We start from the raw sequence: 20,876 nt of genomic DNA, 5'->3' as shown, positions 1-20,876 counted from the left end.
GTTTCTGTTTTGATTTTCCATCGTCCGTCCATCGGTTTAAGATTTTCCTGTATGAATTATCTAATGAGTTTTCATCTGAATTGTACAAAATGACGAATATATGAGAGTCGTATCAAAATCGGTCAAGTACTGCTTAAGATTGATGATAGCGATAAAATAAATTCATCTAGCCTATGTTGACACAGCTCGCCTATTTAATGTCTAATTCAGCCGGTATACCATTTTAATATTGCAGTAGAGGACATTTTATAACCTGGACCCAAAAGAATAATAATGACTAATTAATACTAGGAACAAAATCAATATATAGGTTATTCAAAGGCTTTTATAAGCACTTTTGACTCAGCGTTTTATAGAACTATATTAAAAGTATAGGTAGCTACCATCGGTTCGGTATGTAGATTTTAGCTAGAAAGCCTGTTTTTTTGGTACAATCTACTAGAATCTCAGTTGTTTCTATTTCCAACATTTCAAATACAAAGTTATGTTAATTAAATAAAATATTCTATTAAACTAATAGAAATATACTAGACGAGCTGTATCGATATCAGTTAACTGTTGATAGCACAAAAACCTATAAAATAGAAAGGAAGGTAATTTTAGTAAATTATAGCGTTAGGATCAGGAAGATCATTAATATATACTAAAAATAAAAAAGGACCAGAATTTTTTTCTTGTAATTCTATTTTTTTAATAAATAAAGTGTTATAAAATGTACCATTTTTCGTTTTTATTTTACCTATCGGAATATAGGGACAGAACTCAGAAGCGACACAATTTTTATTTTTTGGCGACTTTAAGAATGTGGTAGAAATGTAGCTGCAGGGGGTCCACCGAAACCAGTAAAATTTTGAAAGTGGTCCACGAGAAAAATAAGTTTGGGAACTACTGCTTTAGACAAATCGCAGTATAATCCAATAGCATTCTATGATTTTCTCATGTTGAGTCGTGTCATTCCCACAGAGCTATGTTTAGTAAATCACATAGAATACGTATAATGTTTGTTTATCTTTATTCCATTTTCAACTGGATTAGCCTCTACGTTAGTTATATAATCGAATAAGAAATTGTTATGATTTCGTCGTCATGCCAAATATGAATTACAACTAAAAAGGCAACGTGCTGACGGTACACCTCCATACCACCCACTCATCAGGTGTTATACTGCAAGACAGCAATATTTGGAATCGTTGTGTTCCGATTTGAAGGGTGAGTGAGCCAGTGTAATTACAGGCACAAGGGACATAACATCTTAGTTCCCAAGGTTGGTGGCGCATTGGCGATGTAAGCTGTGGTGGTTAATATTTCTACAGAGCCAATGTGTATGGTTGGCGATATTTGCTGGCCCGCCTACCTATTACATAAAAAAGAGGGAACCTGCACGTGTCCCTATCCGATAGTAGATAGTAATCGGCCATACGTGTATCCAACACGGATTAGAACAGCCTAAACTCCAAATCTTCTCAACGGTTAGTCCAGCAATAGGATTCATCGAGGATCTTCGATATTTTGTTGTAAAGTAGCGCCATAAGTGAAACGACCCGTGTGACCCGTTTGAGTTAGTATCGACATGCGTGGCGCAGAGTAGTCTCATTACTAAGATCATGAGCGTGAAGGTAGGAAGGTAGCCTGCCTACCTAGAGGATGACCAAAGAAGATATGGATAGATGTGAACGATCAGGTGATTAATTGAGGAGAATGGAAGACATGCAGCACCGCCCTAAAATAGTTTGGCACAAGGTTAGGGAAAACAGAGGTGGGAAATAAAACAAATCGTCTTACGTATCATTTTATTGACTCCAGCGTATGTACAAACATCAAGCTAGCACTCCGTTGTAAACGCCAGAAGCTACTATTGTATATCTCAGTAGGCTATTGATAACTAAAATAGAATCATAGAAATTGATCGTTTTAGTGTATTGGCAGTGTTCTAAGGATTCTTAACGTTATGGCGTTTACAAAACCGGTCGACACTCATTCGTATTTAACATATATCAGATAACGATTACGCGACTATTTTCATAAATTTCGATAACACACAAACTCTAGACTGAATGCAGTAAATAATGTTTCATAGGAATCACTAGTTATTAAATTAATATATGTATTTCGTTATATAATATGTTAAATTATAACTTTTATAAAACATACTGTCTATGATCTAACACAAAATTTAATTTAAAATAAAAAAACTTCTGTACTGTACGTAGTATTATAAAAAGTTGCCATTACAAAAAAAAAATTAACTAAATTAAAATTTGAAATGAAAGGAGAAATAAAAATAAAAACAAAAGAAATGGGATCACAAAAAAATAATATAATTCGTAAAGGGTAGGTATTTACAATAATCCGAGTGACTACGAAAACCATCAATTAGTATAAATTGAATTACATACGTCTTGTGGTAACCTTAACTAGAGCATCACTTACCACCACGCGTTTACAACATTACCGCCAAATATCAAATATATATCCAAACATTTAAGCCTTCGATGACGAAAACATTAAATTAATTACAGAAATAAAATAAAATAAAAAATCATCTTAATAATATACAAAATTGTTTACAATCAAAATTTAACAAAATCTTTTAAAGAATGAAACTTATATTATTGATGTACACAAAAAAAAAAACGAATATCGTCCCAAATAAAAAAAAAATAGGCGAACTTCCACGATATTAGTTATTAAATACATACATTTAATTACAGCGGTAATATTTTAAAGCCATTATTTGGATACAACATACAAATCATTTGATAAAAATTAACCATCCGACAAACAATCATTCATTATTAAGAATTAATTACACAAATTAGTATAGAGGCGCTAAAAAAGTGCGCGGTAGTGCAACGGCCGAGTCAGCGAGGATATAAAACATATCTCACGATATATATTTTAATTTACAATTAAAAACATCATCGATTACACAATAAACACTTTAAAAATAAATCTTATAAAAGCTTTTATGCGAACACGAAACAAAAAAAGAAGCTCAATGTTAGGCGATTTTAAATATTCATCGAAAATGGCATTTTTTTTATTTATTTACCTTTAATCATTTCTATATATGTATAAACTATGAATAAATACACAATCTTTGACATAACTGAGACCGATACGAATAAAAAAAAAATTGTATAAACGTCATTACCAACGTAAATTTGGTTAGTTTAAATTTTTAATACTATTTTTTTATCTTACACTTTATATTATATATATTTATATATATTATATATCACTAATGTATGATTTTATGAGATTGATCGCATTTGTAAAATAATAAAACAAACGAACTGTTATGGTTGCGAGATTAAAACGCAAACGTTAAAGATACAGATCTGACAAGTGGGCGGGGCCTAATAAAAATGGCCGACATTAAGATTCAGATATATCAAATACATTTTAAGGAAAAATAATTATTAATCACTATCTAAGTGATAATTGAAAACATTACAATTGCCATTAAAATGTATTGCAGAAAGTAAGACTAAAACTTAGATTTTTAAATTTAATTAAATTGATTTGTAGATTGTAGATTAATAATATGAGTACAGAAATTACTACAAGAAATGCAGTTCTTGCTAGCTATTAAAATTAAAGTTTGTTCTTCACTATCACTTTGAACGATTACGTTTTAAGCTGGCAACGATAAAACCATTATAAATGCAACGTCAGTCAAATAAAAATTGGAATTAAAATATGCTATATCAGCACCAACATTCTAAATTAAAAAAAAAAAAAAAAAACGCATCCAAAAAGTTTTTCTATATTCATCCAAATATGACATTTAGAAAATGAAGAATAGAGCCGTTTTATTTGTTCTGATGTCGATTAGTTAGTGGACGAGGGATATGATAACAGGGCCGGATTTATTAAATAAAAATCAATAATGACGCAACGTTGTTTAAAAAAACAGTACCCTCTGTTTCGAGCTTACCAAAAAACGCTTGTAAAAAAAACTTTACAAACATTTGCTAAAGTTTAAACAAATATTTCAGATAACGGCTCTTCGACTCTTCGCATACATAATCCGGCCCCGTTTATACAGTTCAAATCAATAGAATTTGTACGAAAAAATAATAATATTGTGTAAGTTAACAGATAATGTCAAATTAAACATAAGTTTCCAATTAGATCCAAGACCTAACTTTATCCATCCGTAGAATTAAACAACATTTTGACAACGACGAGCGGTCAGCAAATACATATACGTTTAGTTATAAATAAATTGCTGACTAGTATCTGACAACACTCAAAGTATCATTATCTGTTCAAAATTAAATCAAATATACATAAAAAAAAAAAAATTGTATTGGTTTGGTTTTCGTACGTATTCTATTGAAAAGAAATATATGAATATATCGTCGTATAGTTATGAACATTATTAGTTTAGTTGTAAATTATTATTAAAACATTTTTTCGTAATATTTTTACCAGCTAACTGTTCACAATTATGCGAAGATACATTTCAAAACAATCGATTCATTGATTTATTTTGTACTATAACTGTTTAATATTATCTATCGATGCATGAAGAAAAAAAAAACATGAAAAAAAAAAAAAACGTTAAAATGTCAATTTAAAAAAACGGACAGTTTTTTTATGGAATGGTATATCAGTCAGTGAATTACTTACAACTAAAATGTGACGTTAATTACAAACATTGACGTAGCCTGAGATTAATACTAACACTACTCTTCCTCTGTATGTTGAAGAAGCATTACAATTAAACCCCCGCTCAAAAACCCCTTGAATTTCTTATCAAGTCAGGGTATTTTCTGAACCGGTTATGGATTTTTACTTTGACTATAAACGATTGCAATGCTTCTACATTGAATAATAGTTTTAGAAATTGTGACTCAAATTAAACTATAATTAATCAATTTTTTTTTTATTTGAGAAGAAAATGTCAGAAAAAAACAAAATGGCTACGTCGACGTTTACAAGTCGATGATTTCCAAAAAGTTATATTGACTTGTACTTGAATAAAACCTTCATTACTTGTGATACAATTTCTGTTCTGTCGGATGAAATTAACAACTTTTAGAAGCGCTATTTAGCACTTAAATCTAGTTTGGCCTATATCAGCAAAAAATTATAAAGCTAAAATAATACGCATTACTCGTAGTACATTCTGGTAAATACTCTAATATTATATTTGCGAACCAGAACTAAAACGCGAAAATTTTTATGACTTACCATAATAACTTTATTGACAATGTATTTAAAATTGTGTAGGGAACATTAAAAACAAAGTACGTTATGACCTTTTTGATAGGAATTATTATACTTAATAAATTCATGGAAGACAATTTACTGCAAAAGCCAACCTAAGAATAAGAAACGAAAAAAATTTTAATTTCATCCGACAAGCGCAAAGAGCTTGCTTTAAATACATTCACTTGTAAAGTACTTACTCCTCTAAATTCTTGGTTAATACCAACACAGATTACATATAAAAAAATATATAAACATAGACCAGTAAGAAAAAAAAAAGTATTTTTTTTATATCTTCTGTGTTGCCATTACCGTATTTAGTCAATAAATACAATAATAATACTAGATATAACTTGACACTAATTGATTATAACACATATTTTTTTATTTAGACAACTATCGATTTCTGATCGAATAAAAAAAAAATACTTTTGTTAGTATTGAGAAAAAAATTACAATAGCATAAGAAAATACAAAAAAAGATATATAAAAGACTATATAACTGTCTGCTTAAATGAAAATTATAAATATTTTTAGAATATATCGTTCAGAAATCAATAGGAATCTTATTAATTGTATATCGTCTTAAAATCTACGTACACGGTAATACATATCCGAATAAATATTTTTTTTAAGTATAAAATTAAAAAAAAACACAACTTGCTTTATGCTCCATTACTCGTGCGCAAACTATTCCTTACAAAGAAATCGTCGCCATTAATGAAATCACCAGTTTCATATGGCAGCACTATCGTTGTTTATTTTTTTTTAAACTGGCAACTCTAAATATCAATCACAATACTCAGACGACACTTGTGAACGGATGTTTTATAAATACGAGAGGAAATATCAAGATCCAATTTTGGGGCAGAAGCGTTTAGCTCTAGGATCTCAATGTTCTAGTCTAAGTATATTTTAGTAAAATACTTAAGACATTGTATTTTTAATCTGTAGCCGATGATTTAATTGCACAGACTATACATCAAAGTTTACCATTTATGTGTCCGTCTGTCTGTCACAGCCGTTTATTTAGAGAATCAGAATTTAAACTGTATTGTGTTTTTTTTTCAATGGCATATCTATCGTTTGATATTGAAGTAGTTTTAAGTCGATATACGACCTATTTTCTCATTTCTCTGTTTAATTTTGTAACAATTTCAGTATAAATTAGCATATATATAATAATGTTATCGGTATATTGTAACTTCACATACAAACTTGGTGTTATACAATTCAACATACTTATGGACAGGTGGTTTCTTTGTATATGTATATAAAATCGTTCACCGGTGGTGTCTGCGCCGACTAGCTTACCTGCGGGCGAACTCCACCTTTATGGCTGAAAAAATAAAAACTACATCAATTAAAATAATATTAGGCATGTAACCATACACTATTTTAACATATTCCATGTGATTTGCTAACAGCCCTGCCGCATTGTGTACTATATAAAATTGATTAAACACTTATATCTTACTTTAGTTTCATGGCGCATTAGCGATGTAATTAATTGTTAAAATTACTAACGGTGCCAATATCTATATATTATTATTATTATCTATGGGCAGTGGTAACCAGATACCATCAGGTGACCATTAGACAGGCCTCAGGCCTAGTGTAGCAATTGTAGCATGTGCACTGACCGTCTAGTATCTCCCGCTTCATCTGGCTCACTTGCGTGCGTATCTCGCGCATGACGTCCTGCTTGAAGCTCTCCCAGTCGGCGGCGCTCGCGCAGCCGTTGTCGTTGCCACCGTTCACTTGCTGTGGAGTGATCGATACAATTAGAATTCGTACTTTTTAAACAATATATAAGATATATATATATATATATATATTGAACCTTGTTTGTTATGCTTATCATGTATATTAACGACTGATTTAGATCAAGTAAAAATATTAAACAGTATATGATAGGAACAAAAACATATTTTATCTCAATGTAATTCGCGGAGAACATAAAAAAAAAATATATAAGGATCTTCCTGACCCTATATCCTCAGACATGGACAAAATATTTTGAATATAAGACAGTTTTATTATATCTTTTCTCATAACTATTATGTATGTGTGTCATCACATTATAGACCGCGGTAAAATAAACAACGCACGTGACAATCCGCCCATGTTGAAGAACATTGACAGTCAGGAATGATACAAATTTTTCTCTAGTCTTAGGACCACTGGGACACGGATGCAGCATATTCTACCGCGCCGTTCCACCGCTGGCAGGTTCTTTATGTTACGGAATTACTCACGATGAACCAAGATCCCCCCCAACAATCTCAAGCATTATATTTATAGTTAGCAGCAGCCGGACGTACCTTGAGGATGGTCTCCTCGCTGGCGGAGCCGAAGCGCTTGCGGGCGGCGCGCGGGGACTGCGTGGGCGCCGCGCACTCCGTGTTCGCTGTAACGCACACACAGGTTACACAACCGGCTTTACATCAATGACAAAGTCATTAGGTATTTATTCGTAATAGGCTATTTGACTGGTTTTTAAAATGCTTTTTATATTATTTAATAGAGGTTAAGGAACCCAGAAAAAGTTGTTTTTTTTAATTCCAGTACATATTTACTGAAAAATATCAAAATAAAAATTCCATATTTAAATAGCGCGCGAAAACGCTACTTTGAAAATATGGCGCTGCAATGGGGTCTGTGACGTCACTTGCCTGTATTTTAATCTGTGGCACATATAATCCACATACAGTAGGCAAACGAGGTTAATAAGCAAGTGACGTCATCATAAGCCCGACCAATCAGGAGCGTTTTGTGTCACTTGACAAACGTTTAAAAAAATGCATTTTTGAATAAATTAATTATTATTTTCAACTTTCGATAGTAAATAACCAATTTAAACTCATAATTTATACTGATTACAATCATTGACATTTTATTTTTCGCATTGTCAAATAGCCTATTATACGAATATCGAATCGGAAGCTGAATTGTCTCTAAAAAAGGACCTGACCTGACCTTTTACGAGGTTATTGTTTATGTTTATGTGGCGAAGACATTTGAGGGCAGATAATGAATAGAATAAAGAAAATAACATTATTACTGGTGACGATAAGCAGTGTAAAAACAGATCTAATAATACGTATGAATATATTATAATTCTATCGCAGATATATTTTTTGTTAAAGAACAGAATGGCACGAAACGAATATATAAGAAAAATAAAAAACATACGTGTGTTGCCGTTACACGCGGCAGGCAGTCGATGAGGCAGTGTCGCTGATCGCTCCCAGGACTTCATAGGTGTGGAGCTTGCCGAACTCTCCGTCGAAGATTCCTGGAAGATATTATATGGAAACAATATTAACAATGAAAATGATTATGAATACCTACATCGTTTACTTGTTTATAATTTTTTTATTCCATTTGTAATTCATGGCGAATTGGCAAATGGGCCTCTTGAATTTAAGTGGACACTACAGCCATAGACATTGGCGTCAAGAACCATCACCATCCCTAACATTGAGAAACTAGCATGTCATGTCCCTCGTGCCTGTTGACACTGTCCCACTCATCATTCAAATCGGAACATAACAATACTAAGTACTACTCAAATTGTTTAGTGTCACGAAAGAAGTGTAAGTTTCGGGTGTTCTGCAGCGCATCCGTGGCGCCCATGTCGGAGCCGCTGTAAGCGGCGGGCGCCGTAGAGAAAGCTTAGAGGTAGAATAATTTAGATCGGTGTGTATAGAACATTAATTCCATCTCCAGCCGGAGCGGCAGAGGCGCTGCTTCGTACCTCGTTCCGGTCGAGGTGCGCGAGGTGCGCGCGGCGCCGCGCCAGCGTGCGCTGCATCTCGTGCATCATGCAGTGCAGGTTGCCGCGCGCGCCGCCGCCCGGGGGCTCGCCCGCCGCCGCGCCCGCGCCGCCCGGCGGGGAGCCCTCGCCGCCGCCGCCGCCGCCGCCGCCGCCCACCGTCGACTGCTGCTGCTGCTGCTGCTGCTGACACGGAAAATCAAATCGAATAAAATTACTTTATCAAATTAACCACTCCCATGCATAACGGAACACAATGTTTACATTGTGTTATTGTGTCTTTGATTTTGGTTATTGGAACACATTTAAAACGATATAATCGTTTATCAATCGACCTTAAAAACTTTTTTTATACTTTTGTGTACCACAAACCTCATCACATCTTTAGCCTCGGTACCACAGTGTTGATATCACCCTCGTGTTTTAGCCGGCCAATTTAAATCGTGCTTATTATAACGACGTACCCGTATGCTTCTAGCGGCGTGTCCCTATCGGGTATATGTAGCGTCCAATTACTTGCATACCTTAGCCTGTCTTTTCAGCCTGGCCTGCTGCAGTTGCGCGGCGAGTCCCGTGGGATCCGCGGCGGGGGGCTGCGGTGGGGGAGGCGGGGGCGGGGGCCCGGCGGGCGATGGCGCGACGGGAGCCTGCTGCTGCGGTTGCGGCTGTGGTGGTGGTGGAGGTGGTGGTGCGGGGGCCTGCACTGGGGGTGCCACTGGCTGTTGCTGGAAAATCATGGTAATTAGTATGGGAGGTTTCATGAGGCTGGGATAGTATGGGTTTTTATGCGCATACGTAATTGAACGCTAACTCAATATTAAATACACATAAATAACTTTCATGTCTTTAGTAGACCATAATTATGCTGGTATTATTAATGCAAAAGTAGCTCAGTCTGTCTGTTGCCCTTTCACGGCCAAACCACTGAGCCGAATTTGATGAACTTTGATATGAGCCAAGCTTTTTTATGTCAACACCTGAAGACCAATTTTTAAAAGGCGGGCAACAAGTTGTCCTAAATATTTCCAAACTCAATACAACTGTTTCACTTGATTGTATATCTTTCAAATTCAAATATATTATATTTACCATTGGCGGTGGTTGAGGAGCCGCGGGTGGAGTGGGCGGAGCTATCGGACCCTGTAAAAGATATATTTTATGTTAACATAATAGTGTAAGTATAGGATATATGTTTTATATTAATCTCTTATCACTGCTATACAACGTTTAACGCTTTCAAATATTCACAAAGTTACACGAGTCAATATTTTTCCTCTCTCTTTTCCTAGTCTCTTACATATACAGGGGGTATATACTGGGAGCCTTTTTTGTTATTTTGTGTTCACATGTAATACATCCTTTAAAATTGTACAGTTTTAATGTCCATGAGAATGTTTTTTTTTATGTTATTGCTGTTTATATGCTTGAGAATTCCATTATAATTTTTTTTTAATACTAGTCGTGTTATAATTGTTTCCCTGTTTAAATTAAAGGTGTGAAAAGGTACGTACGTTGGGCGGCGCGGGCGGCGCGGGCGGCGCGGGGGGCGCGGGCAGGTTCTGGTGCGGCGGCACGGGGGGCGGGGCCGGCGCGCCCGCCGCCGACAGCGACATGTTGGGCGCCATGGGGGCGCTGCGGGCAGGTAGATGCCGGTTTACATACGAGTCTCGTCCGCACTCTACCACTTTGCCATCGTATTCATTTAGACATACTTGTGATGGTGGAAAATTAATGGAAAAAATTAACTACTGAGATTCTCTCCGCTTTAGGTATTTAATTCTGCACTGTAACATGACAATTCAAAAGCGCTCTTATGAGGCATCTCGAATAATAAAGATTTAGATTTTTGTTTTTGACAGAATTGTGATAAAATCTTGCGAGTTACCTGTGTGATACCTTTTAAGAAACAATGGTATCGCTTCGCAATTTAGCAATATTTGTTTATAACAAATTGGTGTTTTAATATCCGGCTATTTATCGAACAGATAAAAACTTTTATTTTAACGTATCAATTAAATATTATTAATTGGTAGCTAAATGGATAACGTAATCATGATTTTAATGATTGCGTATAACGTTGATTGGTACTGAAGTAATGATGGTAGAGGAAGATGATGACTTCGAATAATTAAGTCACTTGGGTAATTAAATAGTGGAGTGGTGGTAGATTAGCTGTCGGTGATCGATGGTAGGTTGGTAGAAAAAGTTCGCAAAGGTTGTATTGGGAACTAGTCGGTGGTGGTCGGTAGTGAATAGGCAGTGGCGGTCACCTGTTGGTGCGGTGGTGGCCGTGCGGCGCGGGCGCGTGCGGCAGCGTGTGCACGCCGTGGGGGGGCGGCGCGGGCGCCGTGCTGGCCGCCGCCGGCTGCAACGGTTACGGTTGTTTCTTAGTTACAATATGTGGAATAGACTCTATCTCGACAACTCAAAGCGCCTAACAATGCATAACAATTCCTAGTGCTGACTAGCTCCAACTACTAAAAACATATTATAGTGCGTCTATAATACTTACAACGACCGCCGGATGATGATGGTGTGGCGCATGATACTGGCTCGCCTGCTGATGCTGTTGGTGGAGCTGCTGGTGCTGCTGGATAGGCTGGTGCTGCTGGATTGGCTGGTGCTGCTGGATTGGCTGGTGCTGTTGGTGCTGCTGATGGTGGGGCGCATGGTACTGTGGCTGCTGAAGTATCGCCGCATCTTCGCGTGTCATCGTTCTTAAATTACATGAATAACAAATAATTAAATCTTAGGAGAATTGTCTGAAATGGTCGTGTACATTTAGCTTTACTTTAATTAATGTATATTTGACATCATATTTCAAAAGTGAACACTAGAGCCTACTTGAATAAAGTATATTCTTTTTTTTTTAAGCTCACATGCCTTGTCATAAACGAGTACATATATATATTTAATATATATTTTATAAAAAACGACATATAGAATTTACATATATTTTTTTAACCAGCTTCAACAAAAGTAGTTTGTAGTATATTTTAGATATTTATAACGTCAGAAATTCGTCATTTATGAAACGATTTAGAAAATCATTTTTTACTTGGGACAAACTTACATCCCGTTTGGTCCCCCTTTAAATTGGAATCTGATGGTTTCAATATCTTATTCGAGTTCGACCAATTTTTTATCAATCATTTTATCTAATAATTTTTCATTCATTTAGTGAACGTAACAGGTGGCAAGTTTATCGAACCGTTTGCCAGCGAAAAGACTAATCAACCGATATGTTTAAAACTTATACTAGAAGATGCTGTGCGTTTCGGAGGTTTTAGCATATAATATTGTGTAAGTTAGATTACTGACGTTACGAGCGTAAATTACATATTCATATAATATATAAAACATAACGTAAGTAAAGCCGAGATGGCCCAGTGGTTAGAACGCGTGCATCTTAACCGATGATTTCGAGTTCAAACCCAGGCAGGCACCACTGAATTTTCATGTGCTTAATTTGTGTTTATAATTCATCTCGTGCTCGGCGGTGAAGGAAAACATCGTGAGGAAACCTGCATGTGTCTAATTTCAACGAAATTCTGCCACATGTGTATTCCGCCAACCCGCATTGGAGCAGCGTGTTGGTGGAATATGCTCCAAACCTTCTCCTCAAAGGGAGAGGAGGCCTTTAGCCCAGCAGTGGGAAAATTTACAGGCTGCTAATGTAATGTAATGTAAACGTAAGTAGCGAATGCTCTACTCGTATTCCTTTAATAGTATATTTAATTAAAAATTCAAGTGATTTAATTCAAACATTAAAATATTCAATATGTTACCTGTAGCCCATATCTTCATCGTAGTGAGTGTTGTTATGTCCGTTGTACGGCACGGGCGGGTTCGGCGGCTGCGGAGGCGGCGGCGCTGTGTTATTGACGACTTTATTCGCTAGGATCTGAAAGACATCAGTTACATTTTTCATTTTTGATAACAGTAGACGGCGGTCTTTATTTTAGTAAATTTCGATATATTTTTTTACAAAATATTTCAAGTTTTATTTAAATTTGCGCGTTTGAATTTCACAAAAACAAAACAAAAAAAGTTATTGTTCAGTTCGGTGATTTTACTATGACTAATTCTTGTATTAAGTCGTTGGTGGGAGGCACCCGGCGTGACAGCGGAGTGGTGACATGCGCCAGGGCTGCGCACGGTAATGATAATTTTACATATAATTCTACAATAAAAGTAGCCTAAGTTACTCCTTATTACATCAGCTATCTACTAGTGAGAGTCCCGTCAAAATCGGTCCAGCCGTTCCAGAGATTAGCCGGAACAAACAGACAGACAGACAAAAATTGTAAAAAAATGTTATATGGGTATATATACCGTGCATACATATGCCTTTAGCAAAAGCAGTTATTTTAATATTTCAAACAGACACTCCAATTTTATTATATGTATAGATAATACCAATTTTTGACAAGTAATTATTATAAACAAACCTATAATAATACATTTATAATAAATGCATTAAGACTCGATGTTATCAGCTCGGATTTGAATTAACAATATATTGTTAAAATTCAAGTGCCCTCACTACACAGCCACCCGGACTCGTATAAAAATTATACAAACGATGACCTAATTTTGTCTCAAAGTCATTGCTTTCAAGCGAGTATCGTTTATTTGTTTATTTTTGTCTGTCAATAAAACCGGTATTCGTGTTTTATTGTGACAGAAGACAAATCGAATGTAGTGTCTTATATTTTAATTTTAATCTAATATTTTATTTTTAACCTTTTTTCGATATATATCTTCGAATAGGCTGTAGATGTCATTTACATGACATTTTGACGACCTCCTTAATCGAGTGGTGTGTACACCGGTTTTCATGGGTACGCCACTCCGAGGTCCCGGGTTCGATTCCCGGCCGAGTCGATGTAGAAAAAGTTGATTGGTTTTCCATTTTGTCTTGGGTACCGTCGTTCCTTCTGATTTTCCATAACACAAGTGCTTTAGCTACTTACATTGGGATCAGAGTGATGTATGTGATATTGTCCAATATTTATTTATTTATTTATTTATTTATTTATTTATTTATTTATGGTAAATAAAAACTCACCTCCAATGTATGCATCATCGCTCTCGCGAAGCTATCGGCGTCCTCCCGACAGGAGAAATTCAGCCCGTAGACGTGGCGTGCGTCGCGCCATTGGTGGAAGGTAGCCGTCGCCTGGTTGTACTTGAGGCCGCGGACGATACCGCAGTTTATTACGACCTGAAATATTTCATTTTCATATCAGATCATGAATTAGCGGATACAATACCATATGAAACTATAGTCTCACTTTTAATCACCGAATGAAAAAAAAAATGTATGTTGCCCCATATAAGATTTTCAATAAGGCGAATGAGATGAGTTACTTGAGCTTTTTTTATTTATTTTAGTTTCCTCCGCCGGTTCTTCTCAGGTAGTGTTAGACTTTTTTCCTAACAACCAATGAGTAAGTATAATACTTTAATATTTCATAATGATTAAAAAAAATAATTAAACGTTCCTGCACGTATACATTCTAATAAAATGATTAAAAAATATTTATATTGTGTAGTCATTAAATTTATAAAGGGAATATATAAAATTATTGTTCTTGAAAAAATCTACGTACAAGACTTAAGTCACCACTGAATTTTCGTGTGCTTAATTTGTGTTTATAATTCATCTCGTGCTCGGCGGTCAAGGAAAACATCGTTAGGAAACCTGCATGTGTCTAATTTCAACGAAATTCTGCCACATGTGTATTCCGCCAACCCGCATTGGAGCAGCGTGTTGGTGGAATATGCTCCAAACCTTCTCCTCAAAGGGAGAGGAGGCCTTTAGCCCAGCAGTGGGAAATTTACAGGCTGCTAATGCTACTTAAGTCGGTCTTCTAAGAATTGTAAGCAATTCATCAAGAGTTAAAAAAAGCAAACTTACTAAGTAGAGCGCAACTAATTGGATATTTAAATTTAATTATTTTCATTAATGGAAGTATGTTTAATTTTATTACAAAACCTTTTTTTGTCTTTTATAATAATTAAAAAGCTATATCAAAACGACCGATGTTAATCTCTGCGACGGACAACAGACTCGTATAATTTCGATGTCTCGGTCTCAACAACAAACGCACGTTAACATTATGACGTCACAACACGTGTAGAGATTTTTGTGTTCACGTGATACTTTTTACATCGTAAAAATTTAAGCAGATAAACTGTTATATTTCAGTTTTGTTGTATATATAAATACTCACTTCGTGATCGTTCAGTTTCCTGCCCACGACTCGGAAGGTGTTGTGCTGGGTGTGGTGGTAGATATGAACTTTGGAGAGACCGGAGCTCGAGCCTGACGGTATCCATCGTTTCATGGTGTCGTCGTACACCATGACGGATGCGCGCGCGCTGCTGATCGATTGCTCGCTGTAAACAATTATTTATTTGTTAATAAAATAAAAAAAAAATTACAAAACCTTTAAAATTGTAAAACTAAGTAATAACCAATAAATTGGTACGATAGGTACTAAATAATCAAATTTATTTATGAAGTTTCTTAAAATTCTAGAACATATCTATACTGATAATATAAAGAGGTAAAATTTGTTTGTTTATATGTAGGGCGTAATCTCCGGTAAATCGAATTCTAAAAAAATCAATTTGATTCGATAATATACTTGGTGATATGGCTTTCTGTGTAGGTACCACCCACTCATCGGATATATTACCAGCAAACATCAGTACTCAGGACAGTTGTGTTCCGACATAACATCTTAAGTTTCCAATGCTGGTGGCGCATTGGCGATGTAAGGAGCGGTTAATATATCTCACAGCGTCATCGTCTATGAGCGGTGATGACTACTTATCATCAGGTGGCCCATTAGACCGGCCGCCTACTTGTATTATAAAAAAAAAAATCTTATCCGAATGTGAACGTACGACATCAAGATTAAAAAGTATTTTTAATATTTAGCTACAAACAGAAGCAAGCAATTAATATAAAAAATAATCATAAGTAATGATACAAATTCGTAACATCTCAAGTTAAACGGCCTCACGGTATCGATTCGGCCCCCGGGAGTTTTGAATGAGAGCTGCGTCGAGACGGGTTAACCAACCGTTTAAGATTTTCGCAAGTATTATGTAATCAACCCACGGTTGGTCGATTACGAGAACAACATGACAATCTTGAGCTACCTACAGCGAGGTAGACACGATTACGACCACGTGCACTTAGATATATACGTACATATGTATGTATTTGACCATTTTAGTGATATATATATATATATATATGATATAATATTAACAAGCACATATCCTTTACAACATACTTAATTCAAGTTACATGTTATAAACGCACACTCTTTTTAATCGCCTCAAAGTCACCACCGCGATTCGAAATGTAGATTCCGTTGACGACTGACTGAGTTCCGTTTTTGAACACAGTATTAGTCGCGGTTTTCTTATAGCTTTACATTCAATTCAATACTGTAACAGGACCATTAAAATGAGCTTTATTTAGAATTAGGACTCGTTATAATATATTATCAATCATTAAAATAAAAATCTAATCATTTATATTTCATGAGATTGTTTGGATGGCTTTGAAGTTTGAAGACGATACAATTACAACGAAATTGTCTAGTACTATAAATACAGGTTGAAAAAAAATGGAGATAGCCTATCTCAATATGAAGGCACATAAGAACTGACGGAACGGTTTAGCCGTGAAACGTTATATGATTGATTTTATCCTGCAAATTTTCGGCATATCGTTACCATGGAAGAATTCCATCTGGCCGAATATCATTCACGGCAAATGTCACGAGCTAACTACGCAGGTGACATCGGAGTACCAGCAGTTCCACTCTATATTACTCCGCTTTCATAGTCAGCAATCCGACACCATCGGAAAAAGATCGGCCCTAAGTCCAACGACTTTATACAGAATCCGAGAGACGAGGATGTAACACTATCTATTGAATAATCTAAATATATTGATCTTATCTCACCCAGGATACGAACCCGGAACCAACGAATACAAGCGAATTCTTTTTGCGATTATTATTTGATATTTCTTATATATCAGCATAAATTTACAAAAAAAAAGGACATATAAAATGCATTACGCTTTTAAGTTACGCCATAATTCAATAAGAACGAAGGAAAATAATTTAATAGTACTGGTTTTTTGTTTTAAACATGCAACGCGATAATGTCAATTAAGGCGAACATTAACGACAGGATGTTTGGTTACGTGAGTCAATCTTAAAGTTTAAGCAACGCTGACCCGAGACACGGAGAAACTGTAAAAAAACGACCATCAATAAATTTAAGATGCAATTAAATTAATTAAAATAGCTAAAAATATTCATTACTATATAATAAATACAACCTGTCACGATTACGAGCACTGGAAAATCAAAAATGAAACCCCTTCGCCTCTCATCAGAAGTCTGTAAGAGTTTCTTTGGAAATATGCAGGAAAACTGGACGATAATTTATTTTACCACTAATAATAATAAATAAAAATTAAGACAATCATTTAACGAAGACATCGAAACTAAATTGATATGAATGCTTATTTTTAATGCCGAAACGAAACAATCAAAAAGGTTTTATATTAAGGAACCGAATGGCTTAATTAGTAGATTAACAGATGAACAAGTACCAACTATATCGTAAAATTATATTTTATACCTATCCAGGCAATTAATATTTTCATGTCCTTAGTTCCTGGCAAATACTTCATATTACAAGATATAAATACTTATAATAAGATTCACTCCGCTGCTTCATTACGGGTAAACGGATAATATCCTAGATTTTATATACACTCGTATAGTTAATCTCACGTTCGTGACCACAGTCGGTCATGTGTATTGTAAACACAAAGTGTATTAGAATATGAACCACGACCTTCTTTACGAGCAGGATATTTTTTTCAACAAAGCGTGGATGTCCAATTTCGTAACTATGAGGAATAGCGAGATACTCAAAGGAATCACGGGCCGATTTTGATGACAGCTAAATTTTTGAGAAATCAATATTCGTAGTCATTAATCTAACATGTTATTTAAAAAACATTTCATCGCCATTCATCGAACCGGTGGAAGCTTCTGGAAGAGCTGACAAGGAAGGAGGAAATTGTGGGTAGTAATGCCGTAGGTCAAATTTAAGGAAAATTTGGAATTAACGCAATATGTGTCTGATTCATACGTTACACATACCTAATTCGAAGAAATTTATAGAATACACGTATCAAAATGACGTATCACCGAAAGTCGGATGTCAACATACCACGAGAGAGATACGAAGAGAATTCTTAGAGAACCGCACTGCCGATGAAAAGTTCATTCTGAATAATCTTTATTTAGAAATGCACAAGACTTACAAAATTTCAACAATCGACAAGTCGATAGGCGTCGGAACTAAATTTACTATTAGAGCCTTAGACAGTTATCGACTCCGTACAATAATGCAATAAATAAACTCTCAGTCTACTGTGTAAGCTAATCATTATACAGTTTAGATTATATCAGTGTACACGAAGCTTAAGATCACGAGCACTTCTGAAACAATGCGAGGCGAGAGCGTCGCTAAATCATCCGCCGTGTCATCAATACAGAAAATATATAAATATTTTATCTAAAACTACACTTCGAACCGATGGAAGCTTTACGATTAGTGCTTGTAACACGCCTACTTGAAAAGAGTATATTTTAATTTTGATTAAGACACTCTGACGAATAGCAAAGATGTGTTATTAAATGTTACAACACTTTGCCCTTTGCGACAAAAGAAAAAAAAATAGGCTTAAATTTGAACTTCTAATGAAAGAACACAAGTATAGCTCCACCTTTAACTTAGGCTTCGCTCGATCACGCAAGTGTATTTGAATTTCTAACTTCAATCGCGCTCGACTTGACAGTTTTGTCATTGTCGTTTGTCAGTTATGCAACGTCGTTCGGCGAGGGCGGACGTGGGTCGATTGCTTCAGAAGGTCATGTATTCATACAATCTGTGTTTAGGTTAAACGAGATTGATTACTTTTTATCTGTTATTGTATAATAAAACTAGCATCGTAAAATCATTTGTATAATATTTCACTTTAATGGTTATATGGTAATCTAACGTTTACATAATACTTTTAGTCAATTACGAATAACTCAAGGACGTACACAGAAGCTCTGTTTATTTAGTACACACATGTATGAATATATGTATGTATGTGTGTATGGTTAATATAAGGGATGATTTGTGTCAATGGACAAGTATAGATCATTATAATAATATGATAAAACTCATACATAAAAACAAACTAGAACAACAGACATTTGATTTAACGATTAAATTGTTACGATTACAAATCCTCAACTCATGTAACAGTAAGCAATTAAGAACAGTTAATTAATTCTAATTACAATTGAGTAACAGAATCGGGTTACAGAAATAATCCTAATATATACATTTTCTATAATAAAAAATCTACACAAAGTTATAGACTGACAAAGAATTCGTTTATAGTATATATCAAAATATATATAAATGACATATTTTATATATAAGTCACGTGAAAGGCTGACGCGTGAACAATTCCTTCGCGGGTTTTTTATCAAACAAATCGTAATTCTACATCTTTAACCGATTGTTTATGAGTTACGATACTTACGAAACATTTTTTAATTACGCCCCCATAGAAAATCCGTAAGCAAAAATCTTTTCGGGCTTAAAGTAACCAGACAAACTTTAGTACTGTTTGATTAGTGAGCCAGTGTAACTACATACACACGTGATCAAGGTTGATGAAGCGTTTGCGATTTAGGGGATAGTTAATATCCCTTAAAGCGCCAAAGAAAATCCGTAAGGAAGTCAATGGACTGTGGTGACGCCCACGTACCAGTATATCTAGGTGGATATACTGGTACAAATAGGTATTTCAAAATAAAAAAAACCATATTATATATCATCTTATCTATAGATTCCTATACAAAGTTCAGGGATAGATTAGAGGTGAGAAAACGTATCTTGGTCACGCCATAACTTGGGAACAAAGTGACCAATTTCATTCGTATTTTTTTAAATTTACCAATACTTTAAAAAAGGTTCTTACGAAAGGAAAAGATCGCAGGCAATGCCGCGGGCGACTAGTACTAAATACATTTATATATAGTATTATTTCATATATTTTTTTCAGAAGCGTGTGCTTGCCCGGCATTGAACACGTAATCTTCGATTACCTAGCTAGGACCATCACAGTTCTCAATAGTTACATATATTACGACAAAATATTAAACGCTTATTGAATATAGTCAAATACTGTAGGCGGTCAATATTTTTTTATCTCATTTAGCTAAGCCAAAAGTAAGACTCGGGTGGGCAGAAAGGTGCCCACCACATGTCCATATACAAGATGTCGGAAAGTTATAAAAAAAAGTTGCATCATTCGAGACTAAAGCATTCCTTAAATTACCAGATATTAGTTATTTTTAAAAATACTCAAAAGTATTTTATGTGTAGAATAATATACTTTATGTATATTATTGGAAACTATTAGATTAAAATATGTATTATGTATAAGGTACTAAATAATTTAATTATTGTATTTAATAACCTACGTAACTGATTATCGGAAAAGAGTAACGACTGAGTTTCTTGTCGATTCTTCTCCTCAGAATCTACATTTCGAACCGGAGGTGGCTCTAATTTACTTTAATCATGTAAAATGACGATTCAAAAATACTCGCAAGAGCTTATTCGTATATTTTGATTTTATAATAACAAGAAATACAGTCAAGAAGCAGACGTTTCTATTCTATCACGTTGCTTTTATGTAAATTAATATATATTATTTAGAATTTCAACAGTACAAAGTTTCATCACGACACAAACGAAC

General features: G+C 35.0%; 1 protein-coding gene across 3 annotated transcripts in view; it reads right to left on the bottom strand.

Annotated features, from left to right (window-relative positions):
- Positions 1–4,468: 4,468 nt before the first annotated feature.
- The window catches only part of LOC113404908 (protein enabled), an 85,695-nt gene continuing 69,287 nt past the window's right edge, over positions 4,469–20,876 (bottom strand). The window contains exons 2-14 of one of the 3 annotated variants that reach the window (XM_064219311.1): positions 15,238–15,403; positions 14,070–14,225; positions 12,787–12,902; positions 11,511–11,715; positions 11,269–11,363; positions 10,510–10,630; positions 10,088–10,138; positions 9,523–9,723; positions 8,981–9,178; positions 8,416–8,518; positions 7,545–7,630; positions 6,864–6,984; positions 4,469–6,559 (exon numbers count right to left, since the gene is read on the bottom strand). In XM_064219311.1, the coding sequence (XP_064075381.1) occupies positions 6,531–6,559; positions 6,864–6,984; positions 7,545–7,630; positions 8,416–8,518; positions 8,981–9,178; positions 9,523–9,723; positions 10,088–10,138; positions 10,510–10,630; positions 11,269–11,363; positions 11,511–11,715; positions 12,787–12,902; positions 14,070–14,225; positions 15,238–15,403 (1,648 nt within the window). In that variant the 3' untranslated portion in view covers positions 4,469–6,530. The remainder of the gene's footprint in view (positions 6,560–6,863; positions 6,985–7,544; positions 7,631–8,415; positions 8,519–8,980; positions 9,179–9,522; positions 9,724–10,087; positions 10,139–10,509; positions 10,631–11,268; positions 11,364–11,510; positions 11,716–12,786; positions 12,903–14,069; positions 14,226–15,237; positions 15,404–20,876) is intronic. The other 2 variants (XM_064219310.1, XM_064219309.1) reach the window with 2 other exon arrangements.

Source organism: Vanessa tameamea, chromosome 27 (genome assembly GCF_037043105.1).
Source record: "Vanessa tameamea isolate UH-Manoa-2023 chromosome 27, ilVanTame1 primary haplotype, whole genome shotgun sequence".
In the NCBI taxonomy this organism is placed as follows: Eukaryota; Metazoa; Arthropoda; class Insecta; order Lepidoptera; family Nymphalidae; genus Vanessa; species Vanessa tameamea.
This window is presented reverse-complemented; position numbering and strand designations above follow the sequence as displayed.